The sequence below is a fragment of the Mastigoproctus giganteus genome, chromosome 4 (genome assembly GCF_048544385.1).
Source record: "Mastigoproctus giganteus isolate SK-2022 chromosome 4, ASM4854438v1, whole genome shotgun sequence".
NCBI classification, from domain to species: domain Eukaryota; kingdom Metazoa; phylum Arthropoda; class Arachnida; order Uropygi; family Thelyphonidae; genus Mastigoproctus; species Mastigoproctus giganteus.
Genome location: NC_143578.1, coordinates 89,797,709 through 89,818,467, shown reverse-complemented (window position 1 = coordinate 89,818,467; position 20,759 = coordinate 89,797,709). Strand labels below are relative to the sequence as shown.

Sequence of the window (20,759 nt, the reverse complement as noted above, 5' to 3'; positions counted from 1 at the left end):
GAGTATCTAAAGCTCGCCACACTCAACTGACTTGGCATAATTGCAAAGAAACATGAAAACTTAATGACCAACGTGGACTTTAGTAGCTTAATGAGAATGGTCAATGACAAGCAAAAGATTCTACTCATGCATGTAATTTGGAGTCTGTTATCTCCCAATCACGAACTGATTCAAATATTCTTGACTGGCCAGTTGGTTGCAGCAAAACATTTGTGAGTTGCTTCTTGATGGAAAGATACAACTGCTTCAGCAATACAGATGGATATTGCCTACGTTACATGTGCTTCAACTGGTAAGACTGCCATTGCGATAGATGGAACCACTGTGCACATTGCCATCAAGATATCCACTTTGAGAAATCTGCCTCTGTCAGAAGTCAGACAACAGTACAGAGCTCTGTTTATATACATCAGAGCGCTAAAAATTTGACAGTGAGTATGATCGGTGCAGAGCTGTTATCACAAATGGATGTAAGGCTGAAATAGATAACTAGATGTCGAAAAGCTTTGGCTGGCAAGACATGTTCCTAATCGAGCACTACTCTTCTGCCTCTTACATCCGCTGCCTCTGGTTCCCATGACCCTGGTCTATAAACAGATAAAGCAGCATATCACCGGCCCCACTCTCTGGCACGGCCTGAAATACTACGAGCTTGATCAAGTTATGTGCCAGTTGAACACCACATTCTCGTCTGTGTTAAACAAAATTGGTGACAGAGCAAAATTAGATCAGAGTGAGCATGAACTTATTGAGTCGTATTTCTTTGCTCGGGAGGAAGCCAATTGCCTCTGCCCAAACAGTATAAGACTCTACATATGAAATAATTCCGTCAGTGAGTTACAACTGCACAATCCTCAGTGCTGCAGAGGAGAAAGTGGAATTAGTCGTGCAAATCATCTTCATGGATTGCACGGATTCAAATTTGAATCCATCTGCATTTGAATCCATCTGCATGGATTCAAATGCAGGGAAAGAAGCACACATTCACCAGAAATGCTATAAAATATCAGTTATCAACATTGGCAGATTACTCTCTGAGCTCTCACTGGTCATCAGAAAGCCGTACATTGTCACTACCAACGTGGACGTTACTGATGTGTTCACCAACAGTGCCATCGGTTAATTATCCAAGATCGAATAGAACAAAGAGCAAAGGATGCAACGATTGTGACCAAATTTACCACCTTGTTAAGATCGGAAAGTTAGCTCTCAAGAAGGCGGCAAGATACATGCAAGCAAACTACATCGATCCTTCAGCCATGTCGCTTGCAAGACGGACCGCGAGTATATCATTGAACAACAATTGCACAATCAGTGCCAAAAGAAATCACCTTCCTCTCATACTTGTGCAATGACGATACACAAGTCGCAAAGCAACATGTTCGATACAGTGGTTTACGAGTACAAAAAGGAGCACGAACAGCAGCTGGTTTACGTTGCTCTGTCACATGTGACCAGCGACAAGATATTCTATCGCAGTCTGAGAAGTGCTACATCCACCATTGATCTACAAAATGAGTTTTCCAGGCTCGAATTCATCCATGACAGAAAGAAACTCTTAGTTCTCTGACCTCACCGACACTATTACACAGCAGTGCCAAACCTTGCTGCTATCTGAGACTTGGCTAGACAATAATGAGTGTGTCAGCTTCTCGAACTTCAATTGTGTGGTTCAATTCAAGTGTGAAACCAAACAGACAGCTAGAGTCGCAATATATCACAACAAGACAGACGATGTACACATTGTTACACCATACTTAGTCAGTTTGCCAATAGCATTAGCATTAGTAGAGGCATTTGATGCAAGAAAGCAAGCTTATGCAGCATCAGCCAAAAAAAAAAAATAAAGTAAAAAAAATAAATAAAAAATAACCACTTCCACTTCACCCCTCTGTTCGTTCGAAATACCTGTCCAGCTAAGCCTTAAACTTATTTAGACTATCAACTTCCACGACAAGGGATGGAAGTCTGTTCCACCTACCAACCACCCGCTGGCTAAAGGCAAATTTCCGCACATCTATCCTACATCTGTCTTTCCTCAATTTGGACTTATGCCCTCTCAGGTGATTATTCTGAGCAAGAGGAAGAATCCCATCAGCATTGAGCATGCTCAAACCACTCAAGGCTTTGTACACCTCTATCAGATCACCTCGCTGGTGCCTAGTCTCCAGACACTGTAATTTGCAAAACTTAAGCCTTTCTTCGTAAGAGCACCCCTTTGTTCCATTCACTAATCTTGTTGCCCTTCTCTGTACTCGTTCCAGCAGCTCTACATCCTTCTTGAAATGAGGCCTCCACACCTGTATACAGTACTCTAGGTGTGGCCTGACCATTGCCTTATACAAGGGAATAATCACCTCCTTATCCCTGCTAGAAAAATTCCTATATATCATCGACAATACACCATGAGCTAATCTTGCAGCCTGTCTGCCCTGCTCAGAAAACTTCATATCTGCCTGCACAACCACCCCCAGGTCCCTTTAATTCTCTACCACTGTCAGTGTAGTACCACAGAATTGATACGTTGCTCTGGGGTTGCTGTTTCCCATATGTAGTACTTTACATTTGTCAATGTTAAACTTCATTTGCCACCTCTCAGCCCATTGCTCAACCTTTGCAGATCCTGTTGCAGCAGCATAGTGTCAGTAGTGTCCTTGACAACCCTGCCAACCTTCGTATCGTCTGCAAACTTGGACATTAAGCTTGATTTACCATCATCAATATCATTTATAAATACAGAGAACAATAAAGGACCCAATACTGAACCCCGAGGGACTCCACTAATAACATTAGTCCACGATGAGCAGTGTCCATTGATTACCACTCTCTGTCTTCTCCCCCTCAACCACCCCTTTATCCACAGCAGCAATTTGCCTCCAATGCCACACTGCTCCAATTTGTGCAGCAGTCTTCCACGTGCAACAGTATCAAAAGCCTTTCTGAGATCCAAGTATATAACATCAAAGTTATTCCCTGCATCCAGTTCTTTTGTGACTGCCTCATAGTATCCAATCAAATTGGTCAGGCAAGACTTCCCCTTAACAAAACCATGCTGTGTCCGAGCTATAACTGAAGTCTTGTCTAGATGATCCTGCAGTGCTTCTTCAACCAGTGCCTCCATTAATTTTCTGGGAACAGAAGTTAAACTCACAGGTCTATAATTACTTGTGTCAGCCTTTGATCCTCCCTTGTGAATTGGGGTCACATTTGCACATCTCCAGTCCATGGGTACCTCCCTTGAGTCCAAGGAAGCTCTCATAATTATGGCTAAGGGTTTGATTACTTCCTTTGCTGCCTCCTTTAATATAACTGGATAGATCCCATCCACCCCAGGTGCCTTTCTTGTGTTTATCTTCAACAATTTCTCCTCCACTTTACTCTCAGTTATTACAAGATTCTCTAGCTTACTGCTAGAGTTGAATACACCTCTGGCATTCCCCTCGCTGAATAACTCCTCATGTGTGAATGTCGATGCAAAATATTCGTTTAGTTTGTTAGCTACCTGAGCAGGGGCATCAACAGTTGACCCATCGATATCAAGTAGACCAATCTGATTCATCCCCTTCCTTCTAGAGTTTACATAAGTGAAGAACCTTTTGCTGTTTTTCTTCAATCCCTTGCCAAGGATCTCTCGTAATCTGCCCTCTCCTGCCTAACCTCCTTTGTAACTTGGTTACAGATCCACTTGTATCTATCATAGGCTTCTGTGTCGTGTTAATTTGTATGTATCCCATGCATTTTTCTTCTCTGCCCTATGCCTCATTAGTTCATCTGACATCCATTTAGGCCTAAACCTTGAACAATATTTCTTAGTTGGTATGTGAAGCCTAGTAGCTTGCAAGATAAGTTCTTTGAATGCTTCCCATTTTGAATTTGCTGTTGGTAACATCATCTGTTGATCCCACTGTATAGAATTTAAATACTGTCTCAGTCCATCGTAGTTGCCTTTACAAAAGCAATACCCCTTCCCTTGACCCCTAATGGTAGTTACCTCTTTGAGTAACTCCCACTTCAGAACACTGTGATCACTGCCACCTAGTGGTTCATTTATCTGCAGATTCTTAATGCATGAAGAATCACTACTGATAATCAAATCAAAAATATTACTCCTTCTAGTTGCCTCCCGAACATGCTGATGTAGAAAACAATCATCCAATAAATCCACAAAAGCCTTGCTAGTGTGTGAGTGAGTGACCAGCCCCCAAATTCCTGTCAATATCTGGGAAATTAAAATCCCCCATTATAAGACTCTCTGATTTACTGCCCCACTCTATTTCTCTGTCAGTTTCTTATTATACTCATCAGAGTCATTAGGCCTATAGCACACTCCTACTCTCAATTTTGATCTCCCAATGCTTATGTCACACCAAACTGACTCGACACTGCACTGTCCAGCGATGTCGACTGGCTTCACTTCCTTGGATTTTGTGTTTCTTAACTAATAGCATAACCCCTCCTCCCTCCCTATCCTGTCTATCCTTTCTGTAGACATTGTACTCCCCAAATTCCAGTTCTGCATTCCTTATATCTGTGTGACACCACGTCCCTGAAATCCCAACAATATCTGCCTTTGATGTTTTGAGCAATAACTCAAATTCATCTAATTTATTTACTAAACTACTAGCATTGGTGTACACGCAAGTATACATGCACCTGCTCTTCCTCTTAGCCACCCTAACACAACCCATGTGTTTACTTGTACCCCCATGATTCCCAGCAGCCTCTGTAATATCCTGCATCTTATTTTCCAGGCTGCTGCTCATTCCAATAGAAGCAGTGCAAGAATCACTTTCTCCTCTGCCAGTGGCTACTGTTAATCTATTAGTCCTTGTATCCCCCCAATCTAGTAGTTTTCCGACCCACCTAACACTACCTCCATAGCATCAGCAAACATTCTTACACCCTTTCTATTTAAGTGTATCCCATCCCTGTAGAAGCAGTCTCTCCTGTTAACAAGTACAGACCAGGCTGAAAAAAATTCTACCCCTTGAGACCTGCACAATCTTTCCAGTGCCGAATTGATCGACAGGGCTCTCATCATATACTCCCTCCTATCGTGTCTGGGCAGAATTGCAGACACTTTCAAATTCAACCCTAATTCACGGCTTTTTTTCATCAGTGACCAATACTTGTTAAGTAATTCCGCCGGTCTCCTACTCTTAATATCATTAGTGCCAACGTGTACAACTATATCACCTTTTGTGCCCTTAAAAGATGATATCCGCTCTACAACGTCATCAACCTTTGCCCCTGGCAGACATACCCTGGTCCTGTTCCACCTATCCTTTTTACAAAGCATGTTTCCCGTTTCCCTGACAATAGAATCACCAACAACTACTAGTTCCTTTGGGACCAGCGCATTCTGCCTTGGGGGTAGCCGCTGTGTTGCGTGATGACCAAGTGCAAGCTCTGGCATTGGTGTGGGCAGCTGAGAGCTTGATGGGCCCCTCACTTGTAATTCTTCGAGGGCATCCACCCTGTCGTTCAAGCTCTCATATAGGCCCATAACAACGCTGAGTTGTAGCCTGATTTCCTTACACTCCTTGCATCGCGCACATACAAAGACAATCCCCCCCATGGCAGTATCATGTCCCATACCTGACTGCTCTGCAAACATCAAGCAATTAGTGCATCTTAAAAGGCTGTGATTCAGAGGACAACTGCCCCCCTCAGTTCTCCCCTGAGCCACAGCATTCCCATTAGCTTCAGTCTTTTGCTTTGCTTCTTTGGTTTGAGTCATGATTTCGATTTACTTTCAATAAAATTTCAATTTCAGTATAAAATTAAATACTAAACTTGTATCCCAACACAGTTATAACGCTATATTTATGTTTCAGTAACGAGTGTTTTCTACAAAATATTTATGTTTCAGTAACGAGTGTTATCTACGAAATATTTATGTTTCAGTAACGAGTTATGTCATCTATTGACAAACGACTGGTTCGACAGTTAGTGTTTGATCCATTGGCAATATATATATATACAGCGGAGTGCTTGTTAACCAATGGCCAAGTGATACTTACAATGGTTGTCTATATTTGTCCTAACAGTGACATACATTATATAATTGACATATAATTGACTTCATTCATTTTGTTTTGCTCTGTACTCAATTCAAGGTGTAGTGCTGTTAAAGGAAGATTTCCATAAAATACCCATGATTATGAGCGGTGATTTCACTATCGTGAGATCATACCCGTGATCATGAGCGGTGATATTAACTTTCGATGGGAGAAACTAAACTTAATTACTTTCTAGCAAGAAACATTCTACCTAACACTAATCCTTCAATTTCAACTAAATGCTCTGCATATGTGCCACTTTTTTTTTTTTTTTTTTTTTTTGTAATAACAGTTGTGAATATCAACCTTAAATATTTGGTATTATGAATAGTTAATATCTGTCAGATATAAAACATGAAATAACTGAAAAGTAAGAAGAATGTTTAAATTTGGAATAAAAAGCAAAATGACTAGAAACAAGTTCTAGTGTACATAGGAACACTAGAATTCTGTTCTGGAATCCAAACGTGGTTTTGTGCATGTTTGGATCCAAAACAACAAGCAAGGTTGTATTACATTCATTGTCATCAGTAATTCAGTCTTGTGACTGGTCAGTTCCTCAAAGTTTTGAAGTCTTCATCCAGCAACATCCCGATGAAGGTCTTTTTTGGTATAGCCCTAGGACATTTTTCCTCCATTGCATGCAGAAGCAATCCGCCATGTTGAATCACATGGCCCACCCATTTTAGTCTAGTTGATCTTATTCTACCTAAAATTTTCCTTTTAGGACACGTCTTAATACTTTGCTTGGACACGTCTTAATACTTTCACATTTGACACTTTTTCAGTCCGTTTAATCTTTCAGTCCGTTCCAGCCTGTGCCAGCTCCACATCTCGAAGGCCTCAAGTCTCTTTTGTCTCTCTTTGTTAGACCCCATGTCTCTGCTGCATATAGTGCCACCGACCAGATATATTTCTTTATTATCTTCTTCTGTGTAATCAAGGACAGTTTATTCTTGAAAGATTGTTTTGCCATTGCAATTCTGGATTGAATCTCAGTTTGACCTGAAAAGTCCTGTGCAAATAACTGCTCCAGATACCTAAAGTGCTCTCCTGTTCTATTCTTACTCCATTGATCTCAGTTTGGAAGGGAATTAACCTTTTACCAATCATCATTTCCTTAGTTTTCATAATGTTTAAATCTTCACTCCATACTTCAGCGCTTTCTTATTTAGTCTTTTAATCATTTTTTGCAGCGTAGCAGGGCAACCTGCTAGTATGGCCTGATTATCTACAAACTTAATAGCCTCTATGTACTTTTCACCTATTTTAATCCCCGACTTCTTATTCCGAAGTACCTCCTTTATTATCACTTTGGCAAAAGCATTGAACAAACCAGGTGAAAGTAAGCATTCCTATCTCACTCCCTTTTTAACTTTTGTTTTCTGTTAGTTCTCCCCTCACTCTTATGACCGCATTTTGTCTTCTATATAAGTCATAGATCAGTCCAATAATCTTCTTGCATCCGATTTTCTCAAGCAATGGGAACAGTTCTCTCCAGATTACTCTATCAAACGCCTTCTCATAATCCACAAAACACATAGAGGTTTCTTCCCGTGTTATACACTTTCTCACCCAACTCTCTCAACATTACTATACCATATCTGCCTCTGCAAAAACCACACAGTGAGTCATCTAGAAATTGTTCAATGTGACTCACCATACGAATTGGCATTTTCTTGGATACGGGGATTTTGATTGATATGCAGAAATCCTCCAGCCAATGCTCATCCCTGTATATCATCTTTATTAGTTCAAATAAGGATTTCATCAGATTTTCTCCACTGTATTTTAAAAGCTCTGTAGGTATGTTGTCAATTCCTGGTACTTTGTTATTACTTTTTTTTTTTTTTTTGTGAAAACACGAGAGGTATTAGAACCTATAGTACTTAGTACCACTTGTGTTGGAGGTTGAGAAGGCGAGAGATGATATTTGTTGACACTAGACTTGAACCTCTATAGATTGTAATTTTCAGGAAATACGTATGAAGGAAGGTTGTTCCAGAAAACGGCAGTTGAATGAATAAAGGAGGAAGGTGAAAAGTTGGTTCTTTGAGTTTGAAGTTGGACAGTAAATGATGTTGGATGGTGCCAGCACATGTTCAGACTGTTTTGAAAGAGAGAGCTGGAATTATAGAAGCCAATTCAGAAGAACAGTGCCCCTGGAAGTATCTGTAGAAAAGGCATGCAGCAGAAACATTACGTCTATGAGACAGCGAGTGGAGAGAGACTGTTAGAGATGAGTCATTAATTAACCTAACTGCCCCCTACTGAATGGAATCTAGAAGCCTGAGAGAGGTTTTGGGGGCACCGCCCCTGATATGGGAACAGTATTCCGTGGTAGGGCAGATTTCTGCAAAGTGAACAACTGTTTGGAAGAAAAGTAAAGCCGAGAATGAAAGAGAAAACCAACTTTTTTAGATGCAGAGGAAGCAATATTTGTAATGTGCTTGTGCCAAGAGACATTAGAAGTCAGGGTAATCCTCAAAAGAGATATATCATTTTGCCTAGAAATCGGAGCATCACCAAAGATAAGCATAGGAGCAGAAGAATCTTTTTTGAGAAATAAGACAGGAGTGAGTTTTAGAATGATTGAAATCAACTAAGTTGTCTTTGCCCCACTGGAGAATTATCTGGAGATTGGCATTTAAGGAAATGGTAGCGGATATTCGAGAAGTTGAAGCTGATTGAGCAGGGCAAGGTTTCTCAAAATGGAAAGTGAAATGCAATGTGCTATCATCGGCAAAACAATGGATAGGATTTCCAGTCAATGGAAGAAGGTCATTAATATACAAGAGGAAAAGAGTGCGAGAAAGAACTGAACCTTGGGGGACAACAGCATTAGTGGAGGTATTAGAAGACAGAGCCATCTACCATCACCCTCAGTGAGCGATCACAGAGAAAACTGGATAACTAATTACAAAAAACAGTTGGCAAACCATAAAAATGAAACTTATTTAGAAAACTTTTATGCCAAACACGATCGAAAGCCTTTGAGATGTCAAGAGCAACTGCTCGAGTTTCACCGAACTTTTCCATTGAATTTGTCCATAAGTGGGTAACATAAGCCATGACGGAATCCATATTGGCGATCGTTGATCAGATAGAAGGTTTCTGGGTAGTTTAAGAGTTGGTATTAATTGATTTCTCCATTAATACCAACTCTCTATTAATTAAGAATTAATTGATTTCTCCATTACTTTAGAAAGAGTAGAAGTAACTGCAATAGGACGATAATTGAATGGGAGGGATTTGTCATCCTTTTTAGGAACTGGCTGGATATGAGCAAATTTCCAAGCAGTAGCAAAAATACCTTTGGAATAAGAAAGTGAAAAAAGGTGCCAAAGAACAGGAATAAATTCAGGAGCATAGGTTTTAAGAACAGGTGGAGAAATACCATCAGAACCTGGAGCTTTCTTAGCATCAAGATTCATCCTTCTGACATCCTTTAGACGGAAGACCACCGGAGGCATTGAATGGAGTGTGTTGGGAATGGTGGGAGGTGTTTTACCGATATCATTGATATATTAGTTGGAAGAAAAATGGGATGCTAGCAGGTCAGCTTTATCCTTGGCTGAAGTGACAACAGAACCATTTGGTTTTGACAGAGGTGGGAGTAGATATGGGCAAAAGTTACGCCAATAGCTTTGGCAAGAGACCAGAAGATCAGCTACCATTAGGGCAAGAAACAGGTTTTCTACTCTTAGCCAGTTCAAAATCTAGTTTGGACTGATTAATAACTGCTTTACAATTGTTGCGAGCTTTGGTGTAGGCAGAAAATGAAACCGAAGAATTGGAAACAAGCCAATTACGATATGCAACGTTCTTCTCTTGAACAGTCTTGGCACATTTATTGGAAAACCAAGGTTTAGATATATGACAAGATTTTTAAGTGGAATGGGGGATAAAGGATTCCATTCCTACAAGAATAATTTTATTGACACGATCTGAGCAAATGTTGACATCAGAAGTTATGAAACAGTAATCTGGCCAAGGAAAAGAAGAAAAGAAATCTCGCAGGTCATCCCATTTTGCATTCTTGTAATGCTACACAATACAAGGTTGGGAACAGCCATTAGATAAAGGCTCCATTGGAGAAGCGACAATCACCAAGTTGTGATCAGACGTGCCTATAGGACCCCCTCACTTCGACCGTGTACTTAGAATGGTTGTTTGTGAGAAAAAGATCAAGTGCGTTGGCTTTATGGTTAGGATTGTCCCGTATTCTTGTAGGTAAATGAACAATCTGTGCATGGTCATTAGTAATTGCAAAAGCCTCAGCATCTCGACCAGCTGGGTTGGTGTGACTAGAAAACGGAAACCAACTGGAGTTGTGGACATTAAAATCACCACGGAAAATTACCTCACTGTTAGGAAAGTTGGACTGGAGAAAGTCAAGCTGCAAAGAGAGGAAGTCAAAGAGCTCCAAGTGATTAGTGGAGTTGGGAGAACGATGGAGACAACAGATGAATTTTACACAATGAGGTAGAAAGATTTTAAGCCAGAGAAGATCGAAAAGAGGAGATTCCAAATTACCAAGTCTTAGACAGGGAATATCGGAATGGACATATGCACAAGTACCTTTGAGGCGAAAGGAATCATACAGTGAATAATTTTGGCAACTGAGATGAGCAGTATTTGAATCAACCGATAACTGAGATTCTGTTAGAAAAAGTACATGGGACCACGTATTTTTGTGAAATGAACTAGGAAGTGTTTGGGAGGTTTAGCTCTTTTCGCAGATAAGGTTACTCTATTAGTTTGACAATTTATGGTGTATTCAATAGTAAGAAAAAGTGGTGGGGGGTGCATGCTATATGAAGTAATGAAATTTTTGGATACGGCGTACACATTTTAAGAATATACCCAGATCCTTGACATAACGTGGTCTCGACAATGCACCCCGCATACACACTACTTGGACTCCCTCCGGTCATATCTGACAGAGTAGAGGTAGCAAGATTATACACTAGCTGATCCGGAAACCTAGAGAGTTACCAATGACTAGCGCCTGGCCTGTGAACGCCGTTTTAGAGCTGTACTCTCGAAGTGTAAGGAAGATTGGATCTCGCCATGATGTTAATCATAACTTCAAAAGACCTTCAATTGGTCATACTGCATGATGGAAGATATGGGGAAGGGTTGCTAAGGGACTTTAAGACTGTGTAGAATTCATCCTTAGATATTTCTTCCTACATGTTTTCTTGTTCTTCTAGTGCCGTATTCCTCCATGTGTACATGCTTGAATCATCATAAATTTCATCAGCATATCTCCTCCATCTTTCCTTTTGTTCTTCAAAGTTCAGTACTGTCATTCCCTTTTCATCCCACTTGCTCTCTTTTGGATTCCTCTACTCTTTTCTTGTTAATTATCCAATTTTTCTATGTGCCAAGTGCACCTGACCTTGTTTTTTGACCGTTTCAATCTCTTGACAGTTCTCTGCCCACCACTGTTTTTTAGCCTTCCTGAATTCCCTATCAATTTCATTCTTCAATCTACGATAGTTCCTTTGATCATCATCATTCTTTTGGCCTTTCAGTCTCCTCCTCTCATCCATTTTCTGCAGTAAAATGTCTGTAATCCAAGGCTTCCTAATTTTTTGGCTCTTACCCAGAGCCACTGATGCAGCCTTACGTCATCTCCTTAATTAAAGATATATTTTGCTCTAGATCATTCGTAGTCTCCTCAGCAGTGATAACGTTGGTCAGATCTTGAAACACATTTTTTGCACTCTCCTGTCTAAATTTCTCAACTTCCCATCTCATGAATGATTTCATTTTATGCAGGCGCTTCAGTTTTGGTTCTTCATCTTCACGACTGAGTGATCTGAATCTCTATCCGCTCCTGGATAGGACATTGGTTACTTCACTTGGTTACGGTATCTCTGTTTTAACTAAGATTTAATCAATTTGGTACCTTTTGTCAGTCACCAGGATTCTTCCATGTATATCTTCTGTGGAGTGGTGCTTAAACCACGTATTTGCTACCATTAGACTCTCTTCTGTACAAAACTCCAGTAAGCATTGGCCTCTTGTGTTTCTCACACCCATACCAAAATTTCCCACAGTCTTTTCTTCCCTTCTCTTGCCAACCACCGCATTCCAATCCGCCATAATTATCACGTTATCTCTTGACCTGGTTTTCTGTATTAATTCCTCCATCTGTTTATGTCTCCTCAACTAATTCATCAGTACTATTTGGGGTTGGCACATAAACTTGTATAATTACCATGCCCACTGGATTTGCCACGAATCTGACCATGATAAGTCTGTGTCCCAACGATTCCACATCTAGTAGTGCTCTCATGAATCATCATCATCATCAGCCATTTTCAATCCACTGCAGGATGAAGGCCTCTCCAGCAACTTTCCAGTTCCTTCTGTTTTGAGCACTGGACATCCATTTACTACCCACAAACTCATGAATTTCATCTATCCATCTCCGCCTTTGTCTTCCAGGTTTTCTTCTAGCTCCTCTTGGATACCATTCGGTTATTTTCTTAGTCCATCTGGCATCATGTCTTCGAGCTATGTGTCCTGCCCAAGACCATTTTAGTTCTTTAGTTTTGATAAGAATGTCCTTTACTTGAGTTTGTTGCCTAATCCATGTGTTTCTCTTCTTATCTAACAGTCTGATTCCCAATATGATTCGTTCCATTCTTCGCTGTGTAGTTCTCAGCTTCTCTTCCATTCTTTTGGTGAGTGCCCAAGTTTCACTTCCATAAGTCATGGTGGGGAGTATACATTGTTACGTTTCAGACAAACTGGGATATTGCTCTTCAGTATGTGACTATATTTCCTGAATGCTATCCATCCAAAATTTATTCTTCTCTTGACTTCCAGCCATTTATCATTATTACAGCTAATAACTTGTCCCAGATAAGTATATGACTCCACCTTTTCAATTACTGCCTCCTTCAATATTATTTCCCTTTCTGTGGCATACTTGTTCATCATTACTTTTGTTTTAGCCATATTCATCTTTAGTCCAAAATCCTTACTAGCTGTGCATAACTGATTAAGATTTTCCTCTAATTCTTTGGGATCATGGCTTATGACCACAATGTCATCTGCAAATCGTAAATGGTTTAGGTACTCTCCGTTCACGTTGACTCCTTTCTGCGACCAGTCTAATCTTCTGAAAGCTTCCTCAAGGGCAGCAGTAAACAGCTTCGGAGATATTGTGTCTCCTTGTCGACACTCCTTTCTCAATTTTAAATTTCCTACTATCTTTGTCTAGTCTAATAAAGGAGGTAGCACTCTCGTATATTTTCTTCAAAATCATAATATATGGGGTATCAATGCCTTGTCTTTCCAGTGCCGAAACATTGCCTTATGCTGTATGGAGTCAAATGCCTTTTCATAATCCACAAATGCCAGGCATAATGGTGTTTTATATTCATTTGCTTTCTCCATTAGCTGTGATATTACGTGAAGGTGATCCATAGTTGAGAATCCTGTCCTAAAGCCAGCTTGCTCTTTCGGTTGATTCTCATCAAGTATTCTTTCTAATCTGTTAGTAATGACCCTTGTGAACAACTTGTAGATGTGGGATAACAAGCTAATTGGTCTATAATTTCAATTTCTGATTTATCTCCTTTCTTATGCAGCAAAACTATGATTGCATTATTCCACTGCTTAGGCGTCACACCTTTTCTAATGCACTTTGTGAAGAGCCTTGCAGTTGTTGTGTTATGTCTCATCCCTCCCAATTTTAACAACTCTACAGTAACTTCATCTTCCCCCAGGGGCTTTCTGATTCATCATTTTCTTCAATGCATGTTCTACCTCATCAGGAAGAATATTGGGTATGTCGTATGTGTTGCTACTTTGCAATCCATCTTCCCCACTGCTGGCATCATTCCCCACTGCTCCTTGTATAATTCTCTGTAGTAGTCCTTCTGCTATTTGAATTATGCCTTCTCTGCTGTTTATAAGTACACCATCGCTATTCTTCAGTTTCAGTATCAATTGTCTTTCTGTATTACTGCTCATGGCTGCTGATTTAAATCCTTTGTTTTCCCTTAATGCTTGTTCTACTTTTCTTGTGTTAAATCTTCTTATGTCCTCTCTGAGTCTCTTCTAATGGCTTTGCATAACTCAGTATACTCAATATTTTCTCCCTAGTCAGTATTTTTCTTGCTTTTCATTTGTCGTCTTTCGGTTCATCATGACAAGTGTTTCTTGACTAATTTTTTCTTCTTTGGATTCTCTTTTTCCCTATAGGTTTCTTGGCTTTATCACTTTCAAAAAGTTGTAATATTCCTCGTCGATATCTTGGTCCTCAGCAGTCTGCAGAAGCTCATACTTGTTCTTAAGTTCCAGTACATACTGCTTTTTCTCCTCTTCTGTTATCTCAAAGACCTTTGTATTATTTACTCGAGTCAGTTTTTTCCTTTCCTTTCCTACATCTATATCAAGTGTACATCTTACCATTCTGTGATCACTTCCAACATTTACCTTATTCAGGACGGTAACATCATTCACAATATATCTTCTGTTAGTGAGGATGAAGTCGATTTCATATAGTAGTTAATCCATTTGGACTCTTCCATGTCCACTTTCTGTTCACCCTTTTCTTGAAAAAAGTGTTCATTACTGACAGTCCTTGAGATTCTGCAAATTCCACAAGTCTTTCACCTCTTTCATTTCTTTCACCAATTCCAAAATTTCCTATAGTTCCCCTTTCTGCGCTGTTTTGTCTTTTTCCCACCTTAGCACTTGAAGTCCCCCATAATAATAGTGTAGTAGGGTTTTCTGCTCATCTAGAAGACTCAATTTCAGTGTACATTTCTTCAACCTCTTCATCATCATGGCTCGATGTTGGTGCATAAATCATTATAATCTTTAGCTTGTACCTCTTAGAAATCTTGAAGTATTAGTCTTGACACCCTTGGTGATGTACTTTTGAATTCCAAAATGTTGTTTTTAAGATTTTTATCATGAATCCTTATCATGAATCATCTTATCATAATTATTGCCCCCGCCCCCGTCTTGCCACTACTTCCAAAATACACAACTTTATAGTCTCCACTTACAAATTTCCCCACTTCACTCCTTGTCTCTGCTACTCCTAGCACATCAATACTATTCCTGTGCATTTCTCTTTTGACACTCTCCAACTTTCCATATTTCAACATTGTTCATAAAGTTCCATGTCATGATTCTGCAACAGGGATTTCGCAAGTTTACGACATGGAAAGCACTGACACTTCCCCTGCTGTGCTCGGCATCACTGTATAATGATTTCATAGCTACCAGATCTTTCAGATATCTCTAGCTTGCTCATCATAGATACATGGGATATGCTTTATTTACAGGGTAGTTTCCCATTGCTTTCCCTGTCCCTTTTATATACAGGGTGATTCACTACCAGTACGACAACTTGCAGGAGGTGTAGGGGGCACAAAGACGAATCAGAATCACATAGCATTGCAGGGTCTGAAATGCCTTCATCATGCGGTAGAGGATGTTGAACGGAAGGTCGACGTGAACAGCGATACCACTGGAAGTCAGCATTTGCGAACCGGTTCCCGAGGCAGTAGGATGACGAGTATTCAAATGTTGAACTGGCCAACATGCACCTCGCGTATGGAGCTTGGACTGTAATGGCCGCTCTGCGCTTGTACCAGGAACGTTTCCCACACAGGCGTGCTCCCTCCTCATACGATTTTCGCACGTGTGCACAAAAGGTTACATGAGACTGGTTGTTTCACAAGAGGTACCATGAATCGAGAGCGAACGACGAGGATGCCAGACAATGAGGAGAATGTCCTACGTCCTACGTTGGCCTATCGTTGAGCGATAGGCCAACGATTGGGTAGTTCCCAATCCACTGTATGGAGGATACATACATAATGTATGTATGGAGGATACTGTCAACAAACCAAATGAGTTCATACCATCTGCAACGTGTCCAATCATTGGAGCCTGCGGATTATCCACTCCGGAGGACTTTTGCTACTTGGTTTCTTCAACAGAAACGGTTTGCAAATGCTGACTTCTAGCGGGATCGCTGTTCACGCGACCTCCCGTTCGACGTCCTCTACCGCATGATGAAGGCATTTCGGACCCTACAATGCTATGTGATTCCGATTCGTCTTTGTGCCCCCTACACCTCCTGCAAGTTTGTCGCACTGGTAGTGAATCACCCTGTATATATAACCTTATTTTTTAAAACATAATACATACTGGATAAATTGGAGAATTTAGAATATAAATATTAGGGGTGAAAACTATACCCATTAGGTCAAAGGGCCAAGCATTTAGTAACCTAAATTGGACTTCTTTGTTGTACCCTATAAATCAGTACTATTTGGGGTTGGCACATAAACTTGTATAATTACCATGCCCACTGGATTTGCCATGAATCTGACCATGATAAGTCTGTGTCCCAACGATTCCACATCTAGTAGTGCTCTCATGAATCATCTTATCATAATTATTTCCCCGCCCCCGTCTGCCACTACTTCCAAAATACACAACTTTATAGTCTCCACTAACACTGCAGAATGCTAAACAACTTCAACATGTGCACCTTTCATGGCACATAAGATGTCCAAGCGATATTCAATTTTCCACCAGGTGTTCTCCAGCATTTGCGGTGTAGCTGTTTCGATTGCAGCAACAATTCTGAGCTTCAATTCATCGAAGGAAGTCACAGGGGTATTGTACACAATGTCCTTCATGTATCCCCATAGGAAGAAATCAAGAGGCACAAGATCGGGTGAGTGCAGATGCCATGGAATCGGTCCACCACACCCAACCCAGCACCCAAGGAAAATGCATGTCAAGAAATTCTCGGACAATAAGACCCCCAGCGTGGCGGTGCACCATCTTGCTGGAACACCACATTTGGCTGATAATTTTCCAAATGGGGTAACAGATACAGCTGTAGCATATCCAGATAGGTCACTGCTGTCACTGTTTTTTCCACGAAGAAAAAGGGCCCCAAAACTTCCAAACATTACAAAGCACACCAGTCATTGACCTTTGGACTATCTCTTTCGAATTCTCAAATGGCATGGGGGTTTTCTGATCCCCATATTCTGCAGTTATGATGATTTTCTGCCCCCCCCCCATACATAAAAAGTTGCTTCATCACTAAATCTCTATCTCCGAAAGTAATTTTCATCAGCTTCAATTTTTGACAAATCTCTTGTGCAAATTGGAAATGCGGTGTTTCTCGTTTGGCTTTAAAGCCTGCACAATCTGCAGTTTGTAGGCATGGAGGTGAAGGTGGTTATGAACAACCCTCCAAACAGTCATTTGTGGTATACCTAACTGCAAAGAAGCTTGTCTAGTTGATTTTTTGTGGGCTTTGAGAAAATGCTTCGTGAATTCGATCAACATATTCCTGCGAAGTGCTCGGTCTTGCCGCTCATTTCCGGTGCAGTCTCTTGAAATTACTTTAACCAACGTCGGATAGGATTATCTGAAGGTGGATCTTTTCCATACTGAGTTCTGTAATGACGTTGTGTTGTGATAACATACTTTGTTTCGAAAAACCAAAGTACACACATTGCCTTCTCTTGAACAGTCACCATTTTGAAGTAATGCCGTCAATATCTTCCAGACATCAATGCGGCGAGTACAGCATTGCCAAATAAAACTTTTTGAGTTACACTTTCATATTCCATAAGCAGTTTTATTTTGTTGTTTCCAGTTTGAAAATTATAGGCCACGGAAATCCTGACAATAATTTAGAATCACCCTGTATATAGGCATCTCCATAGCCAGGTGGGCAGGAGCAGCAGTGCACAGAAAGCTTCTTCCAGCTTTCTGTGCATAATTTGAAGGATGCATTTAATTTGGCCAGAAATTTACAAATGGACATAACTGTTAGTTTTTATGTGTGTATATTTATAGATTTCTTGACAAACTAAATACATTTCAGAAATTATGCATTACGTGTTTTACCACCACAGTTGATACAAGCATACCCCTGTTTCATCTTGAGATATACATACATTCAGAATTACTAACAATTTTGTTTACACATATATATATGTAAATAGAGGATTTGATTGCCATGGAGCAACTGGACTCTGTAAATTTCTATGTGCACACAGTTCTGCAAGGCTGATGTGAGCTGAACATTAGTACTACTTAGCATATTAAACATCTGAATGAAAGTGTAGGTTGCTCTATATACTTCCCGAGCATTCTGCAAAACAGTATCCCCACCTAACACTCCTTTTGATTTGCTTTCCACAGAGAAGCATAGATGATTTAGGCATAATAAAACATTTCAAACTGCACCTATTCTAATCTTTATACTCTTGTCTTGTCTTGAATTACCTTATTCTTTAATGTTGTTTAAACTATGTGGTTAACCCCCAGTATAAGAATCACAACATTTTGTACATGCACAATCTTATTGTGAAAAAAGTGAAGCTAAGAAACACTATTGGAGAATAATGTTTCTCTGCATGAAGTAGTTTGACTTCTGAATTTCATTGTTTTTGAACCATTTAAAAAAAAAAATGTCAGTATATTGGCTTTTTTCTTTGTTATGGGTTGTAAAAGAATCTGTCAAAAGAATAAAAAAAAACACATAGTTTTTAGGAAAAATCGAATTCCACAGAAATCAGGAGCTCAAGAAATTGTAAAATAGCAAAAGTTTCACATTTGTTGCCAGAAAAGCAATTTTTTTATTGTTGCTTTGAAAATAATGATTGTGACATAGGTGTCTTTGTAGTGTTATATTTTTTCATTTGGTTTGAGGAAAAGACTTGTATTTTAATTGTTTTATAGCAACAGAAGCTTCAGCTTGCTGCTCCATCTCCTCCTTCCAGTGGTCCCTCACCAAGTCCAACTACACCTAGTAAGTTCTGATAAACAAAGATGAAGACTTAATGATCATTCATATGTTATTATTGTTATAAATATGCATTTATTCCACATATAAGGTTTAATCAGTAAATAAGATGACTTGAATACAAAAATGAGAGGAAAGCTATCTGTAATAGCTTTCTTCTCATTTTTGTATTCAAGTCATCTTATTTACTGATTAAACCTCATATATAAAAATGAAAGTATTTTTATTTAGGTCTGACAATAAGTATACCAAGAACCTTAGTTCTGTAGACTAAGACTCCTGATATACTTATGGTATATCCCCCATCCCCAAGATTTTTCTCAGTAGCTTTTTTGATTCACTTTCTAACCCTTCTGAAATATGAAACTGGTTAATAATATGTAAATCTTACACTACTGAAAGAAACACTTTCTTGGTAGTGTTCCTTTCTTGTAGTCCTTGGCATAAATTTAATATGCTGATGTCCTCTGTAGGCTAAAATAGAAAAAATATTGGCGATTATGTACATGGAACTCCTATTGGTGTTTGTTAGTGGACCCCAGTCAGCTGTATCTCCTTTGGTAATAATGTTGTGCCGTTATATTTAATGTAAAAGGTAGCTGTCTATTTTTCTATTATTTGTACCCTCTGAAAGACCCTCAGAGTGGGATAAAAACATCAGTATATTAAAATGTATGCAATGATGTATAAACCAAGTTTATGCAGTGATGTATTCCTTTCAGTAGCAAATATCACCTGCATATGCTTTGGCTACACCCAGAATATTAATGAAAACAAACATTTTTTTCAATTTTTTTTTTTATTTCAGGTTTGTTTATTTCATAAAGCAATGCAGAAATAATTTCATATATGAAATATGATCTAAAAAATAATTGATATTTTTAGTAATGGGGAGATTTTTATATATTTTTAAATTGCAAGTAATTTAAAGTTTAGCAAATGCTGCAGCAAAAATGGTGTTGACCTTTAACAGGCTAAACAGGTTACTTAGTGTACCACCAATTAGGATTAAAAGGTACTGCCTTGTGGTGATTTAAGTTGGTGGTAAATTTATTCAAAGGTATTTGAGAGTACCTGTTATAAATGTCAAGCAGAGTACTATGATTACATAGTTGGTATTGTTTTGTAACATATATGCAAAATAGTAATTTTATTTTACCCAGAGTTATGATGGATTCTGTGATCAATGTGCCCATGATATTCGTAATTCAGATGGATCAGAGAATAATGGTCAAAAATAAGATTCTAATTTAATGCTCAGTGGTTCATTTATTTATTGAGTAAATTCCCTTCCTGGTGACATGCTTTTTTTTCTTTCTGTGTCTTATCTGTTTGATCAGAGACCTAAAGTAATAAAAAAAAATTACAACTCTCTTTTCCGTTACACACTACTGGTTCAATTGGTACCATTAATAATATCCCAATTTACACAGTCAGTTTATTATTTGTGCAAATACACAAATTACTTAATTTCATATTTAAAAATTAACTCATAAAAATTTTGGTTAATATTATAAATTCAGTTCCTGGTTCTTTTGCTGTTGTAACCAACAATATATACTGGAGTACGCCATTCACCGACTTAGCTGATGAAGAAGCACGTTGTCTCGAAAGCTACTGTGTATTTTAACGCTTTTATCATTAAAAAAAAATTTTTTTTTTGTTGTCCTTGCCTTTTTTCTCATTTTATATATGAGGTCAGCGTCTTTTTTTAGTGTTTTGGCATGAAAATTTTACGGCCGGATACCCTTCCTGGTGCCAACCCTCACCCTTTATCCGGGCTGGGGATATGCAGTGGTCATTCCCTGACCTTCCACATCCTCCATATTTGGTGGTTACTTTAAGCATAGGTAAATTAAGAATTGTGTCAGTCACTG

The 20,759-nt window shown here is 39.3% G+C and overlaps 1 protein-coding gene across 1 annotated transcript in view; it reads left to right on the top strand.

Moving 5' to 3' along the window:
- Window positions 1-20,759, top strand: part of LOC150086896 (PX domain-containing protein kinase-like protein) — a 257,528-nt gene that overhangs the window by 187,627 nt on the left and 49,142 nt on the right. The window contains exon 14 of the mRNA XM_090372315.1: window positions 18,819-18,888. Coding sequence (XP_090228441.1) covers window positions 18,819-18,888 — 70 coding nt within the window. The remainder of the gene's footprint in view (window positions 1-18,818; window positions 18,889-20,759) is intronic.